This window comes from Notothenia coriiceps, unplaced genomic scaffold, assembly GCF_000735185.1.
Source record: "Notothenia coriiceps isolate Sejong01 unplaced genomic scaffold, NC01 NC01_scaffold00031889, whole genome shotgun sequence".
Lineage (NCBI taxonomy): Eukaryota > Metazoa > Chordata > Actinopteri > Perciformes > Nototheniidae > Notothenia > Notothenia coriiceps.
The window spans coordinates 79,202-100,708 of NW_011364590.1; the positions used below are offsets into that span (position 1 = coordinate 79,202).

At 40.4% G+C, this 21,507-nt stretch overlaps 1 protein-coding gene across 1 annotated transcript in view; it reads left to right on the forward strand.

The window, feature by feature from the left end:
• The first annotated feature begins 8,937 nt into the window (after positions 1-8,937).
• The window catches only part of LOC104960534 (MORC family CW-type zinc finger protein 3), an 18,466-nt gene continuing 5,896 nt past the window's right edge, over positions 8,938-21,507 (forward strand). The window contains exons 1-10 of the mRNA XM_010788613.1: positions 8,938-9,172; positions 9,304-9,376; positions 10,779-10,911; positions 11,677-11,897; positions 12,010-12,157; positions 14,695-14,848; positions 18,595-18,723; positions 18,965-19,084; positions 19,201-19,304; positions 19,667-19,795. Of these exons, the coding sequence (XP_010786915.1) occupies positions 9,134-9,172; positions 9,304-9,376; positions 10,779-10,911; positions 11,677-11,897; positions 12,010-12,157; positions 14,695-14,848; positions 18,595-18,723; positions 18,965-19,084; positions 19,201-19,304; positions 19,667-19,795 (1,250 nt within the window). The 5' untranslated portion in view covers positions 8,938-9,133. The remainder of the gene's footprint in view (positions 9,173-9,303; positions 9,377-10,778; positions 10,912-11,676; positions 11,898-12,009; positions 12,158-14,694; positions 14,849-18,594; positions 18,724-18,964; positions 19,085-19,200; positions 19,305-19,666; positions 19,796-21,507) is intronic.

The window sequence follows — 21,507 nt, forward strand, 5'->3', positions numbered from 1 at the left end:
AGTGTGTGTCTGTGTGTGTGTGTGTGTGTGTGTGTGTGTGTGTGTGTGTGTGTGTGTGTGTGTGTGTGTGTGCGTGTGTGCGTGCGTGCGTGCGTGCGTGCGTGCGTGCGTGCGTGTGTGTGTGTAGGAAACTGAAGGAGATGCGTGAGAAAATGGAGGAGCTGGAGCACAGTCTAAACCAGCAGAGGGACCGCAATGCTAAACTAAACGACTGGCTGGATGTAGCAGAAGATGATATAGCAATGCTGCGTCCAGAGAACATCCTCCTCAGGAAACGAGTGAAAGAGTAACTAATCACACTTTATAGTCTATACTCAACTATCTGACTGTCAAACCTAACACTTAAATCAGCCGTTTGAGTTGTAGCCCCTGACACAGACATGTTGCTGATGTTCCAGCACGGTTTTCTTTTTTTTCTCAGTACTTAGTATCAATGGAACACTTTGTAGATTGTTTGTTTGCATGTCTGCAGCCTGGAGAAGAGCAACAGTGAAGTCCAGCTGGTGGAAGCAGAGCCGTGCAGCTCCCTCCTGGATGATGAACTCTACGCTCAGAGATGGAGTGAAAGCAAGATTCAGAAATTGGTTTGTAACCAGATTTTGTGTTGTTGTGTTACAATGTGTTTTACTGGTGTATATTTAGACTTGAACATACTTGAGCTAAGGAGGCAAAGCTCATTTCTTACAGATATCTTGTCTTACATTATATTGTAATGTAAGACTAGATAATGTAAGCTCTATTCCAATGTTGCATCACAGGCAGAGCTAACAGCTGATAGAACTTTAACAAGAATGAACAAAGATTTCAATGATTTTTTAGATTTCTTTACTTTACATTGCATTTAGCTGACGCTTTTATCCAAATCGACTTACAATAAGTGTGTTCGACCAACAAAATACAAACTTGAAGAAAACAGAATCATATAAGTACATNACGATTAAATGTTCCCACATTGAAACCAAACTCTTCACCCCCCCCCGTGTGTTTTGTCCCCCAGGAGGCGTTACTTTTTTACAAGAGTTAAATTAAGTTAAAGTACGGAAGAATGTTTATAATAATCCCTGATATCACAATTGTTTAGGTTCTTTTTACACATCACATATTATTACTCACACGTGTGAATAGATCGTAGGATAGGTACACTTGGACAAAATAAACACTACTTGGATTGTTGGAGATCCCCTCAGGCCCCCCGTACGTGGAGGCCCTTCTAACAAAGAGAATTTTAACTTCGATTTACGTAGTTAGACCACGTGAAACTCCCGTTGTAATTCTCTAAATACCTATGTCAAGAGTTGTGAGTATACTTTGTCTTGACATATATATAAGTTATTAGTTTTTGGTAATCTTATACGAGTGTTGGTTATTGTTTAGTAACTATTTGAGGAGAGAGGATAGAATGGATCAGACGTAAGAAAGAAAAATAAATACACATAAACTGATTCGTGAGGAGAAAGTTTGATACAAAAAATAAAACATGACTGGATATCATTTGTGTAACCTTCCTAAAGAATTGAATAAAATATATGTTTGATTATAGTGTATCTACCTTTATAATACAAATGTTTCTACTGGCTTGACAAACTCTTGGGTGACTCTCTATTGATCTGATTTTCAAATGTTTAGATATTAGCGGGTCTCAGGAAAGAGAGTCAGGCTGTCCTCTCCTGAGAGGGAGAGGAATAGCAACTTTTGTCGAAGATTAGAGGCAAATCGCGCGCACACAAAAATAAAAAACAGAGAGAGGAGAGAGAGAGAGAGAGTGTGTTCTTCGTCTGGACTTACACCGGTTCTGGTCTCTCTACCAGTAACTAAAGTCCTCCCACTCCTGCAGAGGAGATGGGGACACGTAAGATCCTCTCCTACACCGACAACACCTCCTGATGTTTTTATGGACCTGTTGCCAGACTTGACCTCCTAGTTGTGACTGGCGACATGGTTCTTCCCCTACTCGGCTGATAAAAGACTCCTTTCGACTCTAGGAAGTTGCATACGTCGTTCTACGACCCTCTAGAAGATGGCCAGACAACAACCGATCACCGTGAGAAGAAACGACGCCAGACGACCTCGTCCTATTTATTTGACTAGTCCTTTCGACCCAGACAGTAGCCGTAGTTCGACCTCCTGTGACTTGTCCGACAATTGGGGTGGGTAGGAGAGTGGACGTCGACCTGTCAGTTGCCTCGAGGAAGAGGTTGTCTGACGACGTCGAGGCGACAGTGTAAGTGTCCACTGGTGTAAGGACGGGTGACGGTATTGAGACATGTTATTTTAATGGAGACCGACCTTCTCTTGAGAGGACGAGAGGTATCAAAGAGAACTTATATTGGTACACATGTAAAATGGTATATTTAGACAAGTTATAAATTATAAATTGGTAATTATAAGGTATACGGAATAAGTACATATAATCTATATATATTATAGGCAGTTTGAGTTGTACATATAACGGAATATAAATACACACATATATATATATATGTATGTTATGTATACATTATGAGGACAGTTTAGGTTGTACATAAAAAAGGAGAAAGAAATAAAAAGAACGAATAAGATTAAATAACATTTTGACCGGAACAGGGAAATACGACGAGATTTGGATTGTAAAAGGGGGGTTAAACCCTAGTTATTTTCATGGTAGAATAGAATAGAAATAAACGTACACCTTCAGTGATTGGTTTACTCTCGTGGTATACCGAACAGTATAATTTTAGGAAATAGAGCCACCATGGGTCCTTACCAGCCACCAAACTTGCTTTAGTGGTTTCGACTCGACCTGTACCTAACTAACAACAACACGTAGGTTTGTCTATAAATGCCTCGATAGTGAACCCGCTCATGTACTTGTACATTTGTAGAGTAAAAGAAACCTAAATAATTTTCCTGGTGAACACTGAGTCGGTTCTGCCACAAGGAGAGGGAAAAAATTACAACGGGCCAACAAAACATAAAACAATGAAGGGAATACCAAGGGATCAGGTCATAAAAAACGAAGTTTCATTGTCAACGTTTGAGCTTAGGCTAGAGATTCTTTGTCTCAAATTCAACAACTAACTAAACCGTCTAAAATTCATCCACCACGTGGCTTACCCTTTCCAAGAACCGGCTTTTGGCTATGGCTTTAATCCTTTAGTCACCGGCTTTGGCTTACGGCTTTCCGGCTTTTACTTAATTATCTTTTATATATATAATGATATATTACATATGTAAAAAATGGTACAAACAAGTCGACGGACTAATACTTTTTTATTTACTAATACCGTTTATGAATTGAATTATTATTAGTGATAATACCCCAGGTATTTTGTAAATAAGTCGTGAAAACTTACGTATGTCCATGTAAATTTCTTTTTAAAGGTTCAGTTCACGTAAAGAAAAGAGACCGAACCTATTTGATGTTGTTTCACGTAAGTCTTGTTTCGGTTCCACGAAATTTTGACGTATTTTAGAAATCGGTCATCCGGAATGTTGTTTTATCACATTTATTTCTGATTGTCGGTCCGAAGTTGTTGTTGTTTACCGTGGATATTCACGTACGTATTTTACACGTTTGACCTAATTTAGGTGTACTTACATTGATAAATGTGTACTTGAAATGTTAACTTAAAGTTCTTAGACATTTATTCCGACAGACCAGGAGTATTCGTTTCATCATTTTGTGAACATATTTCTATGTATTTCATTTTGATTATCTTTTAGGGTGTTAGTTAATGTTTAATTTAATGATTAAAGCTACTTAGACTTTTATTCCACCAGACAGGAGTACTCGTTACTAATTGTTGAACATAGTAATCTATGGCTTTACATGTTATATACTTGTGACCGACGACAAGTAAAAGGGGAGTTACTATTGGACTCTACCACTTAACTTATTGAGGTGCCTCTCACCACAATGTCCGTTTCACCCTCGTATCTGTACATCTTAGAAGAACCCCTAATTTCGATGGATCTACTACCTGACTACATCGGAACACCCAGAGGATGCAACTAATCTCTTACTATTGTTCACCTCCAAGAAAAATTAACATTTTATATATACTACGAAGATGACGAATATATGATTCGTGTAAATTCAGACAAGAGAGAAGAGTTATAAATCAAATCATGCAAACTCTTACCGAGTTCTACGACAGACAGGCGGAGAGAGGCGCAAGTCACGAACACTAAACTAGAATGAGGCGTATAAACAGGCCGCGCAACACTCATAGTTCACACACCACGCATAGGGGCTTATTAGTTCACTTGGAGACGTCGACCTGCGTATGTTCAAGAATGTATCGGAAAACTGTGGGGGAGCTCTTTAAGGACACTGCACTTGTGCAAAATGTTGTGAGTCGATGACTAAGGCGCGGGGAGAAAGAGACTATAAAAATTTACACTGAGCTGTTCGCCGTCCTGTACAACCGACACTCCATTCCGGGGCGGCATCAGTACACTCTCTACGTCGAGACAAAGACGCGTCACGAACAGCTGTGGGAACGCAGAGATATATTCCTAGTCGCTTTTGATCGTCAGATAGCCACATAAGGCTTGAAAATGCGGAAAGAACGACTGTAAGGCACGAAGTGAATTAACTAATAAGCGCTACGATCTTCTTGGGAAAGGCCGAGTTGGTTGTCTATAGAGAGAGTTCCGCAAAACCGCTTGTTCTATACGTGTGCATCGCATCATCTAAAGTAATTCCAAACGGTGCAAAAGGGATGACAATTGCACTCGAGACAACTTACACTGCCACAAACATATTAACCGAAGTTGCACACAGAAACAAAACACCCATAGACATGACATAAAATAACACACGCCATAACCGACCAGCGGATAGGAGTTACACAAATTGGCTTTGCTTCCAGCTATCCTTGAGGACACTTCGGCGAGACAGGCACGAGGGGTGGTATCGGGGAGCTGATAAGGATGTAGGGGAGGTGCTGGTGAGTGATTACAACCAGACAAGCCATCACAACACCCGACGACACAACGACTGATATTCTGTGAAGTCGCGCTGGTATGACAGCTTGCAGCCATTGCGATCAAAGTCTCTATATGCCAAGACCCTAACAGCAAATGTTCTCTCACCGTCTTCCGAAGCACTGGTGAGTCCACGACACTTTTAGCACTTGTACTATCTAGAGTCACTCGACAAAATCCCTGCGAGACGGGGCTGGCACGACATACATGTCTGCTGCATGTTCGGTCGTGCATGACAGACCTAGACGGTGCTGCATGTTGGCCTTGTATGACACAGGGACCTTCCCCACTTCTATATTGGCGTATTAAGCACCTGTTTCGAAGTGCGAGCGTTGCCAATTGCAGAGAGAGAAGACACAGGAGCCGTTCTACGCAGAAAAAGCGAGGACCTAGTGTCGCGCGGGTCGGATTATCTTATCTCATAGTGAAGCCTGTAGAGGGCAGTGACGCGTGTCCACCTGAGCAAATAAAAAATGGTCTTTACGCGGCGGCTAGCGACGCTCAGTGCGGCGGAGAGTTATCCCGTCCTAAGGGGCCAGGGGACCACCAACCCCGTACCTGAACACGCCTCCCGGATAGACGCCAATTGTCGTCGCGGGATATTAGAGGTGGACAAAAAACCTACACAAACGTTCGTATATTGTTGTTTATCTGTGCCAGACCACAACTATCGCGAAAATGACTTCCCCAGTGACATTGTTGCAACATTAAACTATATAAATCAACGCTATTTAAATCGTATTGATAGACTCCGAGTTTTAATATGTACACATTAATTCGACCTACACAACACACAAGGTCACTTTATGTATTTAGCGCGAACTTAGTCAGTGTCTAAGATCCCCAAAACACAAACTGTCTGCAATTCCGCCAACTACGTTATCCAGCCCATGCGCTCAGGGCCTATGTTTCTAAACAAAACAAGACATGAACAAACAAATAGAGGTGAGGGGTTACTAAAAGGATATCAATCAAAGGTGGGAGACACATCTACCCTCTTAGACTCTCTCTATAAAACTATACAACACAAAAATAAGAATGGCACCGGAGACAATAAGTCTTCGACATCACAAAATCTCATCCCTCTCAGAGTTCATAAATCATATTTACCATTGTAACCCGCCACTAACATCAGCAACACACCTCTACACTTTACTCCCCAAATTTAGAAATACACTCTTCAGAATTTCTGGAGCTCTATACTATTTTATTCATAGTGCATATGTGTGATATGATTATCTCCACCTCTCGATAACATTCCTTGAACGAGAAATTTCGGGGTCAAGCGATGGAGACTAATACCTAAAACTCACGTATAACATCTTTGAATGCGGTTATGAGAGCTCTATATTCGTATTTATGAAATCAACAATTGATGGAATACAAAAAACGTCTCTCTTGGTTTCGGTATAGAGAGACTACATGTACAACTTATAGGAACAACCACTAAAAACAACAATCAACGTCTATGTTCGGGACTTGCAAAATTACCTTAACGTTACCATTACACACTACATGCCACTATGTCACTCACTCTTACTGTTTATACGTTAAACACCATAAGGCTTCTAACACACACACACATTATGACTAATCCAACGATCTACATAGATTTCGTGCTCAATTGACATAAAAAAAAGTAATTCATTATCACACCCCTGGAGTCCGGGGCCGGCAAAATGCCGGGCGACTCTGTATAAACCATGCCGTGGTATGCTCCAATACAATAATATGTGTGCGTTATGAAATACAAATAAAAAAATCACACACACATTCACAACACAACAACACAACACTTGTTGAAGTAGCTAGAGCGAGTCGGGCTAGCCGTCCTGCGGAAACAAAGGAGAAGCAGCGGAGAAAGAGCCTCCGCGTCGGGAAGAGGTACTACGACTTATAGAGGCCCTCCTAGAAGAGAGGGTCAAAGGAGTGGTCTAAGCGGGTCGTCATTGCCCGTCGTAAGATTGTTGTTGTTGTTGTTGTTGCTTTATTTTGGTGTATATATCCGACAACAAAGAGTAGCATCTAAGGTCGACTCTCTGGTAATGTGAAAAGATTTCTCTGTAAAACTTAATACGTCTCCACCCTCTTCTAATATGTGAAATCGTTTTGTCATCTTTTCATGAGTCTAGAACATGAACTCTTTCATCTTCATGAGTCAGATACATGAAACTCATTTTCATCTATCATGAGTCTAGAAATGAACTCAATTTCACTTCATGAGCTAGAACATAACTCATTTTTCATCTTATGAGTCTAGAAATGAACTCAATTTATCTCATGAGTCTATATTACATGAACTCATTTTCATCTTCCATGAGTCTAGAACATGAACTCATTTTCATCTTCATGAGTCTTACTGAACATGAACCTCATTTTCTATCTTTTCATGAGTCTGAGAACGATGAACTCATTTTCATCTTCATGAGTCTAGAACATGAACTCATTTTCATCTTCTAATGAGTCTAGAAGAAGAACTCATCTTTCAATCTTTCATGAGTTCTAGAACATGAACTTCTATATCATTCTTCATGAGTCTAGAACGATGAACTCATTTTTCACTTTCATGAGTTCTAGAACATGAACTCGATTTGCAATCTTCATGAGTCTAGAATGAACTCATATTTTCTCCTTCATGAGTCAGGGCGGACATAGAAATTGAAACTCAGTTATCGGCTTCTGAGTCCTCTTTGCTCAGGAACATCTTGGTTTGTTGGAGGGCTCCATGAGTCTAGGCGACAAGAACTGCAATTCTCTAGCCGCGCCGCCTCGTTAATATCAAAATCCATCATATAACAATCCATTACCATGCTGTCATGAACGCGCGGTGCTGTTATGTGTACGTAGGTACGTACAAACGAGCATTTTGGGGGGCGTGGTTAAAGTTGCGCATGCTCTATGAGCGCACATACGGGTACTTCTCATGCATGACGGGTAATCTGTGACGTTTCGCTCTCTCAAAAATCGGCCCATTTTATCTTCATGCGCCAATGAGAAGCTCTCATAGGAATGAATGAGGCCCCGCCTCCCACGCTGTATCCAGTTCTTATTATACATCGATGGGACCGACGAGCGAGGAAATTAAAAATAATCGACCTGAGAAGCACCCTTGAATCGGCCGCGGGAGGTGTGAAAATGTCCCGCAAATTAACGACGGTGCGGGACACCAACCTGAGTAGGGCGCCGTGAATGCCCGACTGCCTCTGACTCCCAAAATCGGGTAGGTGTGTCAGGGCCTTTAGTTATGTTGAAAAGAAAGAGCAGTTCTGCCTCTCCCACTGGTGTAAAGTTGCTGGGTCAACTTTGTAATACTAGGTCTCACTCACAGCTTCTTGTTATTACCAGCTAATAAATACAACCAGATACACAAAGAAAAGCTGCAATTTCAACATGTCCAAGCATCCTGTATCATAGCCATGCTAGTAACGTTTATAATAAACCAAACCGTTTGTAAATCAGTCAAGATTTCAGCGAGTTATGAGTATTTGTGTGCAGATCACTCACCTTACAACAGCTACCATAGCGCGTACCAGAGTTAAAACTGCAGCAAGATGGCGCGGCCGGTGAGCTGCGCTGGAAAATCTCCCATGAGCCATCTAGTGTTTATATATATCTATGAATAGAGGAGTCGGATGAGGCTAGAGTGTTTGAACTTAGTGGACAGCAGATCACGAGTTTATCAAGGTATCGCGGAGAGAAGCACACGAAGGTCTGTTGGCAGGGAAGATAAACATTAAAAAAAATGCACCTGCTGCAACTGGAAACCAGACCCTGAACCTATCAAGAAAGCCACGTCTGCTACTGTACATACCAAGCACTAAAGTGACTGAACATTGTGACACATTTTTGTGAAAAATGTGATGCAATATATGAAATACATGGTTTATACCTGTAATTACTGTGGTTCCATTTCTTCTGATTACCTAATTTGGGCGTGCACATTTGCCATCCGCAAACCTACCTCTTTTGGATTTGGAAAGGTTGGCATGTATGCGTTTAGTTCCAGTAAGACGGGGTTTTTTTTCTTTCTCATCTCTTAACTTTGAGTTGACTTCCTTTGACAGACTTAACCCCGAGCACGAAACGCCCACAGCTTGTGACAGGCTGCGTGCACGCGCGCAGAACACACACAGAGGCTCGAGGCAAACACCGTCCTGTCGCAAAAATGGCGAGGTTAAGCGAGCATGGGATTCGCCTGAGTTCCGTACGTAATTATATATTATTTATGTATTATCATTATGTGCAATATTTACTTGAACACAACCTTACTTTGCTTTTGAGAATAATTGAAAGTGGAACCAACTCACTGACTATTTTTTTGTATTTATTTTCAAGATGAGTCCTTCCTTCCTGAACAGCAACTCTACCAGTCACACCGGGCCCTTCAGCGCGGTGGCAGAGTTAATAGGTATGTCTCTTAGGATTTCACTGAACTGTCATGCACCTGCTGCTCTGGTGCCTTTGTATTTGTTTCTGCTGAAACTTTTCATGGTTTCATATCAAACACGGTGACGCCGTCGCAAGCACAGTGCACTGAGTGAGATATGCGTTTGTGCTAAAACGGACCTAATGGACTTCCTCTTTCACAACCTCAACGACTTTAGTGCTGTTACTGCTGTCAGTGTCGGTTCGCTGTATAGAGGAGTGGCATGGTAATAATAATGTTATTAGGTATAGAGTGAGCTATTTATAATGTGTGTTATAATCTTCCTAAAAATGAAATAACTTGCACAGTGGTCATTTGCATAGTTGTTATGTTTGTTTAGATGTCTGTGTCAAAAGGACAAATAGTGTGCACTGGAATTATAGATGACTTCTATTTCCAAAGTTCTGTTTATGAGCTGTCAACACTGACATGCCTCCTGCAGACGTGCTGACAGTCTGTTGGCTGCTGGGTTTCAACAGGAAGAGCAGTAAGACTGATTTACTCTGCTAAATGACATCATTGCTTTCTCTACTCGAAAGATACAACAAGGGAAGAGTCAGTGGCAGTATACGTGGCCATTATAATATATTTAAAACAACGACGTTTGTAAAGGGGAAGCTCTGGTTCTCAGAATAGAGATTAGAAAATCCACAAAAAGTTGTATCATGAAAGGTTTTAGGGAGGTGTCATATATATGAGATTAGCAATAAGATCAACATGTTAGGTGAGCAATACAAAAAGTCACAACAGCAAAGTTTAAAAACAGCTGCATGGAGGAAAAACTGTTATCATTTACAGTATATTGCATGAACATAGCAATAGATTCACGATACAGTATTTTCAAAACTGTGTTTGTATTGCTGTAGGTTTGAACTAGATGTTTATATTTTATCATGAACTTTTTGAAAAATAACAAACACATCATACTCTCCCTGTAATATACTATAACAATTGTTTTAGTGTAATTCTAACTCTCATGGGCAGGTTTAAGGTTGCATTATCATATTTAAATATACATTTGCCTTAATACATTTCACTATTCCTGCAGGAATTATGACATATTTTTGGTGGTATTGTAAAAAGGTTTTAGGAAATTAGGATATTATTTTTGTAAATGTGTTAATCCAAAGCAATGCTTGACGGGTAGCTAAGGATGTCGGAGCTAACCCAGTGGTTTTTTACTACCACCATTTCAATTAAATATCCAACTTTCTCTTGTGACTTTTAGCAAGCTACCTCCTCGTTGTTACTGTGTCCACAAAAAGTTTTCCTATGCAATGAGGGGTTATTCACTGTCAGCTGATCGTGTTATTAGGATGTCATCACAGATTAAATGACAGTCTCTTCTCTCTTGTTAATCTCCTTTCTTACTCTCATGATCTAGACAATGCATCTGATCCCGGGGTGTCCGCTAAACAGATCTGGATAGATGTAGTTAAAAGAGTGGATCACCTGTGCTTTACCTTCACTGATAATGGTAGCGGCATGACTCCCAACAAACTGCACAAGATGCTCAGGTAAGACATGAAGCTGACATGTAAATGCGGTTTAATAACCTGAAGCATCTTAAACATTGTATTGCATGTATTAACACACACTGATAGAGTTCCTCTTTTCTGTATTTAAACAGAGAGTGACTCGCCATTGTTTTTAGACCACATTTTGTAACAGGCATACATTTTCCCATGGACTTACATGTCACAGTAAACTACACGCAGATACACAGAGCACACTGTATCTATTCATTTAAGATGGGACAATGCTCATTCATTAACATGAAATGTGCCATGAATTAGCCATAAAGACACATTTTCATCTGGAGTCCCTTGCAGGTTGATGTCATTACAAGAAAACATGAAACGGTAGATACAATTATTCTGTAAGCGCACACACAGGAACACAATGAAAAGCACTTTAGTAAAAAAAAAAACATAAACACACAACCGACACGTACATACATAAGGACAGATAAAAGTATCATCATTAATTATGTAAAGTATGTAAATAAACTAAATGCTATACAATTGTTGTTTCAACTTGGCAAACTTGAAGAGTTGCTGCATTTCTGCTTGGTTTTAGACAGCTGGTTAGATAAAACAGACATTTTAAGAAACCTTTGCTCTGGGAAAAAAGTAAAAATGGCCTTTGGACATTTCTCTCCTGTATGGATTAATAATGATTGTTTATTCTATCATAAAAATAATCATTAGTGTTATCTCTTTTATAGACAAACATGCATCCTCATATCCTCTCTCTCTCTCCCTTTCATCCTTTTTTTCCAGCTTTGGTTTTACAGAGAAGGGTTCAGGGAGAGCCGGTCATCCGGCCATCGGTGTGTATGGGAACGGTTTCAAGTCCGGCTCCATGCGCCTCGGCCGCGACGCTCTCATTTTCACCAAGAACGGTGGCTGCCAGACTCTGGGAATGCTGTCTCAGACCTACCTGGAAAACATCAAGGCCCAGGCTGTCATTGTCCCCATCGTCCCCTTCAACCAACAAACCAATATCCTTTATGAAACAGTTGGTCAATCACAGTGGTTGGGAGAGATTTTTTCTCATGTTTGTCACTTTTGAACCTTTTTTTTTTGTATCTCTTGACCTTAACTCGGTGCTACAGTCTCTGGTGGTGACGGAGGACTCGGAGGCCAGCCTGGCAGCCATCCTCAAACACTCCATCGTCAGCACCCAGGAGGAGATACAGGAACACTTTGACTCCATTCTCTCCAAAAAAGGCACCAAGATATTAATCTGGAACATCCGCAGGTTAGAATCATTCAACTGCTCATGCTGAATTTAGGTGGAAAGTAAAACAAGGCAAGTTTACAGTATTTATATAGCACCTTTTTGTACAAGCCAATCAAAGTACTTTGCAAAAATGAAAAACATTAAGAGTATTTAGATATAGTGCAGCGGACCTGCAGTTTTCTGGTAGTTTGTTCTAGATAAATGGAGCATAATAACTGAACGCTGCCTATCCATGTTTAGTTTTGACTTCTGGATGGTTCATAATGTAGCAGAAGATCAGAAATGTATTTTTGCCCTAAAGCATTCAGTGCTTTATAAACCAGCAGCAGTACATTCTCTGACAGACACACTACAAATCTTAAAGAAACAGACAAATGCATGCAAATCAATACAAAGTTAAAAAAATGTATAAAACGGAAATTGAAAGTTACAATATCAATAGTAGTAGAAAAGTGTAAACTATAAACTAAAAAATTACATACAATTACAATAATATAGAAAAACATTTAGTGAGCTGAATACAATAAAATAGGCAGATACAATTATGTAAAAGTAAATGTCTAAGGTAACTCTCCTGGCTGTAGCCTCATATTTACCAGATAGACATGAGAGTGGAATCAAGGATCTCATTCCTCTCAAATAGCCAAGAAGAACACCCACAAATGTTGAAACTATTCTTTTAGTAGTTTGAGTTCTTACCAAACACCTGTTGTTGAGTTTGTTGCTCGATGCCGTGAGGGTAGCTCTTATGTAGAGATTGATGAGTATGCAAACGGACTCAGACAGAATTATTCAAATAAGCATGAACTCATACATAAAATTTGTTTAAGCATTCTTTTAGAAAAAAAACATACAAAACAGCACGTTCAGAGACAAAGAGGCATATCATCATCTCCTGAACAGCAGAGCACATTTGAATTTAATTATTTGAATGTATATTTCCTTGTTTGCTTTCTTAGGAAATGTTGTGTAGTTATAAAGAAACAGTTCATGTTCACTTCCTCAGATGTTCTTCTGTTTAACTTCCTCTTTTTGCACTCTGCACTTATCAAGAGTGGCCATAGTGAGTAAAATGGGGCTGATTGAACTCCAGTATTAAAAAAAAAAAAAAAAGAGTTATAATATTCATATCAAGCGGCAGCAAAGCTGTCAAAAAAACGGTTTAAATAAAGAAAAAAGTTACACTCCATGACTCAAAAAGTTCATTACCTTAATTTTCGGACTATAAGGCGCACCTGAATATAAGCCGCAGCAGCTAAATTGAATGATGTGTACATATATAAGCCGCACTGGACTATAAGCCGCAGGTGTTTTAATGTTTAATTACCATATGTAAGGGTTCGTGCACAGAGGGGATTGTCGGGAAAGAGATGGCTGTTTGAGGAAGCTCCCATTTATTAACATTTCAACAAACAAGTTGCATATTTGCATAACGTATTCAAGTGTTACCATTTAGTGCAATAGTAGTTACAGAACATGTACTGTGCTGTGTAAACTGTACTGTATCACATAGCGTTTCAGACACACAAACTTTTCAACTTTCAAACTTAAACGGTGCGCTCCCAGCGCACGTTTAACACGGCAGTGATCTACAGCAGTGGTTTTCAACCAGTGGTACGGGGACAAACTGTCTCCCTCTCGTAATGTCTGTCTGTCTTGCTCTCGTTCTGTCTCTCGTACCACTCTCGGTTCCACTTTTACTTTTGCGCGCTACCTGTCTCACTCTTTTCCGGCCTCCAGCTTTTCCTGCTGGAGCCCGCCGCTTAAAGGTGGGGGGCGCGGACCGGCCATAGAGCCCATAGAGTTAAAGGTGGTGGACTGTAACCTGTAAAATCCATAGATTTAGGAGGTCCCCTAGTGGCCGTTAGCTCTAAAAATCCATAGATTAGCCGCACCGTTATATAAGCCGCAGGGTCGAAAAATGGGAAAAAAGGCGCGGCTTATAGTCCGAAAATTACGGTAACATCTATTTGTTGAAGACTCGCACACCCGCATTAATGCATCATGCACAACAGTCTGCCAGAAGAGCTCTTTGCCGGCAGGTGTCGTTCTTCCAGAACACCCAGAGTTATACAACAATTTACAATTTAATTAGTTATGCGATGTACTTTAAAACTTTCAGGCCAAAGTGCTGTACAGAACAAAAAACTAAATAAAAGTAAGAACACAAAATAAACAAGAATAAAGGTGGGGTTTAAAGCGGGATTTAACAAAGGACAGTGTAGGAGCCTGTCTAATGAGGAGGGGCCGCAGCAGCTTTGATATGTTCTGGGTACATTCAGGAGCAGGTGATCAGCTGACCTGAGAAACTATTCTCGAATGGAGTAAGTGTGCATAATTCCTTCTGCAACCATTATCATTAGCTACTTAGTACTGCACTTTTCATGACTGAGAAGAGTGCTGGTTGAACTCCATCGTGAGGAGATGCACTCTGACAACCCTCTCAACACATTTAAACGCTTTTGTGTTTTACGGCTTCAAAATAGACTGCTAGTAGTGGTGTGAAATGTTTCATTGCTTGTTCTAATACCAGCTTCCTTTGTGTTATCTTAAAGAGGCAAAGATGGCAAGACACAGATCGACTTTGAGAGCGATGTGACCGACTTCCGTTTGCCCGAGATTGATATCACGGAGCTGAAGAAGGGTGTGAGGAACAGCAGCTCCCTGAAAACAGAACACAACATTCCTGAAATGCACTACAGCCTCAGGGTGGGTCCGTCTCTACGAACACAGAGCAGCTTGTTGAAGTGTTAGATGTTTAAACCGTTATTTCTAGAAACATCATAAGGTCTGGTTCTTCTGATAAAGACAGCACCCTCTTCCTGTTTTGTACCGCTCAGTGTGAGAAAAAGTTTTTAGAGAGTACTTGTTCATGGACAAGTGAGTTTGGCAATTTACTTGTCCGAATACATTTTTCACTTTCACAAATTCGGGCCACTGGAATCTTCTTCTTCGCCATCGTATTTTACATTTTCCCACGGTTTTTACGACACCGCTAACGTAAGTGAGCGGTAAGATTTTACTGCATCACACATAGGGTTGGGTATCGTTTGTATTTTAACGATTCCGGTTCTGCTTTTCGATTCCAGTTATTTTCGGTTCTCGATTCCGGTTCTTTGAGAGGGTAAATAAGTCCCATGACAAACTGGGAGAAAAATATATTTATGAAAACATTAAGTCAAATCCGTATTCCTATTTACAAATCACTTCATACTGTTTAATTTCTTACGGTTATTGAATACAATTATATAAAAATAATCTCTGCATTGTTTAGTTAGTTATAAGTGGTGCAGTTTGAGAATGTACAATTGGCCCAGTCTCCTCTGATGTTACACTGCAACCTGCCAGTGAGACAAAGTCCAACCACACAGTCTGTGTGTCCAACACATGTCCTGCAATAAACATGCTGCAGCTGCCCAGCTGCTCACTGTTTGTAAAAGTAAATAAATAGTATTTTCATTTCAATAATGTACTTTCTATACCCTGCTTCATAAACAATACTGACATTCCTGTGCTCCTCCGAGTCTGGGGGTCCGGGGATGTGAGGACAGCGCGAGGACACAGACAGGGAGGCTGCTTTACTTCATAAAGGAAATGGTGGTCAATATTAACAACATAGGAGCTAAAAGGCTTAATAACCTTCATTACATGTGAGAGAAAGAACATAAGAAAGTTTGACAAAGATGAGGCTGTTAAACGGGCAGCGGATCCGCTGTTTGTAGAAAGAGAGAGAGAGACGCTGAGCTGCACAATGCAGCGATCAGCTCATACGGAGCATAGAGAGAGAGAGCTGCAGTCCGCGGGGCTCGGCCTCGCCTCCTGTCCTCACAACTCTTATTAATCCCGGTACTGGACAATTGTTATTTGTTCCTACTCGGAACCGAGTTTTGCTTCCCAACCCTGCCACTGTGCTACACTTCCCGCCCCGCCCCCGTCTACCTGTACAGAAAGCAGCGAGATGCATTTCCTTAGACATCGACAAGCAGAACCAAAACTAACATTTCTAAACGAACAATGGCGGACACGTACAATTTGCGAATGAGTTCTGCCTTTTGTAAACTGAATTTATCAATAATTTGTCAATAAATCAGGGCGAAAAACGTCACTTGTCCACCGGACAAGTCAATTGAAAGATCTACTTGTCGGATATTGTAAATAACACGTCCCGGACGGTGGGACGTGTACTTTTTCGCACACTGCCGCTATGTCCCTGCAGTCCGGTACAACTGATTTAAAGGCTGGTATTTATGGTTGTATTCATTACAATTATATTGTGGCATAGTTTAAAAGTGCAGCAATTAAATACAGTATGATTATAGTAAATATTCAGTGTAAAAAGTATTCAAGGATGTACAACTGTAACATGAACAACAGTTTACACATTGGCCTTTCTCATCATAAAAATTGGGATTAAAAGATAATTCACCAGAGATTTTCTCAACTCATAAAGGAAGACTTAAAGGTGGGGTATGTAATTTATTTCAGATACACTTTTTGTTATATTCCATGGAATGCTCTTAACATCCCGATAGCAATGAATATATTAAATGCTTTGACAAAAAATACATAAAAGAATTTGATCTGTGGAAGCCGTATAATCTGAGCCGGCCCGGCTAAAATAACTGGATGGCCTACCTGCCTGTCAGCCTTCCATCTGTGCACAAACTTATCTCGTGCCCTCATTGGTCATGTGCGCGTTCGTGTGTGTTGGAGGAGGGGCTCTGTAAGAAAGTCTGAAGGAGGGGGCAGATTTTTTCCGGCTGTGTATTTTCAAATTCTAGCGCACTCAAGCTGGTTTCTCCAAAATTACATACCCCACCCTTTAATTGTTCGATTTGTATTCGCCAAATTAAAAAAATACATAGTTTTTAATTCATAGCATTGATAATAGGGCTTGTCGGGACATTTGCAGCTGTTCTGCATGATTTTAGAGTCAGTGGTTAGGGTGATGGTTTGAGTAAAACTCAGGGTAGAGATGTAGTGGTTGTGGTTAGGGTCTGGGTAAGGCCCTACAGCAGATACAAGGGCCATGAAAAGTGTGTGTGTGTGTGTGTGTGTGTGTGTGTGTGTGTGTGTGTGTGTGTGTGTGTGTTAATATCGTATCGTTGTACATAAATTGTTATGTATATTTTTTAAATCGTGTAAATATTCTAAAGCTTAGGCCACAACCCATACGTCAACTCGCACTCTGTGGCGTCCAGACAAGCTGCTGCAGCGCTGCCTCTCAGCCCTATCTTTACACATTAACATTTGCCTTTGATAATGGCCATCATTATTAGAATATTTCCATTAATTTACATTTAGTTCAGACCTACAGATGTTAAAAAGAGTATGTTCAATAAAAAAAGAAAACGTACAGATATTAAGACATTGAAAGTGAAAGTGAAAGGTATGAGTTATTTGTGCAAACCTTGCTCAAAACACAGGAATAATAAGAACATCTTTTAGATGAGCTGTAGCAGAGCCTGGCCTGTGCGTAAGATTAAAAGTAGTGTAAAACAATTATAAAAATGTTAAGAGTTTAAATAATGTACCCGTACCGTTAATTGGCCTATATAAGAATGTTATTATAGTGTTAAAGGTAGGGTATGTAAGTTTGAGAAACCGGCTCGAGATCGCTAGAATTTGAAAATACACGACCGGAGAAAATCTGCCACTTCCTTACAGAGCCCCTCCTCCAACACACACGAACGCGCACATGACCAATGAGGGCACGAGATAAGTTTGTGCACAGATGGAAGGCTGACAGGCAGGTAGGCCATCCAGTTATTTTAGCCGGAGCGGCTAAAATGATTGGTCGTGCTTTGTACAGCGCCACAGCTTCCACAGATGAGATATTTTTATGGATTTTTTGTCAAAGCACTTAAGATATTAATTGCTATCGGGATGTTAAGAGCATTCCATGGAATATAACAAAAAGTGTATCTCGAGCCGGTTTCTCAAACTCACATACTCTACCTTTAAGTGCTTTGACAAAAATGTCATCTGTGGAAGCCGTAGTACTGTAAAAAGCACAACCAATCATTTTAGCCGACCCGGCTAAAGTAACTGGATGGCCTACCTGCTGTGCACAAACTTATCTCGTGCCCTCATTGGTCATGTGCGCGTTCGTGTGTGTTGGAGGAGGGGCTCTGTAAGTTGAACTGGAACTGAGGACAACTGGAACTGGAAGTGGCAGATTTTCTCCGGTCGTGTATTTTCAAATTCTAGCGATCTCGAGCCGGTTTCTCAAACTTACATACCCTACCTTTAAGTGATGGTGTCAGAAAAAAAAAAAATTGGTATGTTTTACATTTGAAATGTCAGAGCCAGACATAGGGGAGGGGTTGATATTCATTTAAGAAGAGTGCACAATCTTTGAGTTTTTATTCTGAGATGTTATTGGCTTTCTGTTGAACTTATTCAAGACTGACTAACTTCTTGTCACTCTCTCCCCCTGTTCCTCTGTGTCTCAGGCCTACCTCAGTATCTTGTATCTGAAGCCGAGGACACAGATCATACTGAGGGGGAAGAAAATTCTGGCTAAGCTGGTGTCGAAGAGTCTGAAATTTATCGAGCATGATGTGTACAAACCCCAATTCAGCGTATCCTTTCCATTCAAAGAGGTATAAACGGTATAAAGCCATGTTATCTATTTCTGTGGCTCTATTCATATGCAAACAGGAAGTTGCAAGTTAGGTGCTTTTGATGAAAAACACCTCCCATGTTGCAATAAATGATTTGCTTCTGCTCCTGACTCAAATCTTTAGCTTGAAATGTATTTATTGACCTTATTCTGGAACGTGCCAACGCTCAGTGTTGTTAACCTTGACTGGTGTGTGTCAGAAAGACAAGGTGAAGGTGACGTTTGGGCTGAACCCGAAAGACAAAGAGCACTGTGGCATCATGATGTACCACAGGAACCGACTCATTAAAGCCTACGAGAAAGTGGGCTGCCAGCTGAAGGTAGAGGAGAAGGATTCATCTATAAGTTACACGCATGGCAGGTGCAGTTCTCTGCTCCAAATGTAGTTATATGAATATCTGCCTCTGCTTAAATCTCACTTCCCACATCCCTCCAGGCTTCAGGTCAAAGGGCAGGAGTTGGGGTCATCGGTGTCATTGAGTGCAACTTCCTCAAACCTGCTCACAACAAGCAAGACTTTGAATACACCAAAGAATACAGGTACAAAATAAAGACGCATAAAAAGCTTTGTGCTTATACAGCAAGCATTATGAAATGAAATGGCTGCTTAGGTTGATTCTTTCCAGATGGCAGATTAGAGCAGAACATTTGATTACAGACCGTATTTACAAAGTTATGAGGAAAAAGCCATAACGACTCATGCTGCTCTATCTGGTGCTGCTTCCTTTTCCTTCCAGTGTTGAGGCTGGAAATGATCACAGTATATTCAAAGGCACATTTAGACACGTTTTATTTTAAGAGAAACATTTGCATATTACACTCTTAGTTGTGCTGTTGTGTAATTGTTATTGAGAGAAATATTTAAAAAAATGTCACTGCCTTTTTTATTTTCTCCTCTCAAGACTCACCCTAGGTGCTTTGGGCCTAAAACTGAATGACTACTGGAAAGAGGTTACAGAGAAGAAAGCCAGAGAGCGAGAGTTTCAGGCTGTGGAAAGAAATGAAAATGAAGACCAGCCTGACTCTGACGAGTGAGTGTTGTTTTTATCTGACAGAAAATCTTTGTCCTTATGTCTTCCAAAATACATTAAAGGCACTTAAAACATATTATTTCAAACGTTTAAAACATACAGTATTACATTTTCTGCTGTGCTTCTTATGGGCGGATTTGGTTCATTTGATTCGTCCGGCTATAAATCTGTAATCAAAACTGTTACTGCCACTGGGAGTTAAATAACGAGTTCAAGTTTGACAAGCTCTATAAATAGAGACGATACAGAAGATAACCCTCTCATGTAGGAACTTGTTCAACTGAAAGTGAAAATAGGTTGTATTTTCCAAAGCTTGAAACTAGAGAGACAATGCTTCCTTAGCTGCTCCAAGCTGCAAAAACGCTGAGGCAGGGAACCTCAGGATTATTTATAGTTATTGATCATTATTTATATAGCGTTCAAAACAATGTGAAATGTGAAAATATGTGTATCTTTTATGTAGTTTTGGAACAGATCAGGGTAGGATTTTCACGGCGGCCATGGCCGTCGTAGCCCCTCGGTCTGGCCGTTATGCCCCACAAATAATTGTACGTCCTACGGCCACCATGGCCTGTGTGTCACACTGTTAAAATCTCAAAGTTGCTTTAAAAGCGTCAGAACAGTGTTTTCTGAACTGCATTATGTTGCGTTCACAACGGACGTGATGCGAATATTCTCATCGCTCTAACCGCTGGAGTTTCACCGGCTGTCAGCTGTGTTTACTCCTGTCATTCAAACAGGACGCGCTGGAGAGGGGGCGGGGCTTATTTCCATGTAAATACTGTGGTGGAAACCAATACGACAAAATTAACCTATTTTACAGTGATTTAATTGTAATACACGTTTCAAAATGATGCTGAAGTAACAATATACTGTTACCGGTTAGTAAAAAACATGAATTAATGCTTTGCCAAGTCTGCAGACAAGACGGCAAGCGAAAAACCTTTTAAAATGCGTGTTTTCTGAATGGATCAATCAGGCTAAACTAACCTGTAGCTGCTCCGTCCAAACTCACAACAACGTCCTAAAGACAGAATTAAAGCAGCGATTGTATTCGCCATGACACAGACAGTCTGTGGTTTGTACATGTTTAACTTTTGTCCAGTTTCTGACCAGAGCTGTTAGGAGTTGATTAAAGAGACTCTCACACACACACACACACACACACACACACACACACACACACACACACACACACACACACACACACACACACACACACACACACACACACACACAGCTGAATGATGTATGTGCAGAGTTTGACCCTTGAAGGCTGTTTCTTCTGCTCTGAAATTGAATATATTTGTTACATATTAATATAATTGTAGATTTTTTGATTTGATTTTGGATTTGTGAATGGGAGAAGTAGTAGATGGAAAACATACCAAACACTAATTTTTCAAAGTAAAGTATTTTATTTTAGATACGGTAAAACGAAGGAGGCATAGGCCTATATGATGATATAATGTTTGACATTATTGATATTAAAACAGTGATTTGTTTTCCATGTCATTCGTGTGTTTTTCTTATAAAAAAGTGAAGTTATTTATTTGTAAGCTCCAAATCCAAATGTTTCCCTCAATGGCCTTTGTGCCCTGGCATGTGGCCTTTGCGCCCTGAAAAAATGTGTGACTCCAAAGGCCAAATGGCCTTGCCCCTAAAATGACGAAATTCCAAGCCTGGACGTGACTTCAATTTTTGAATTGAGC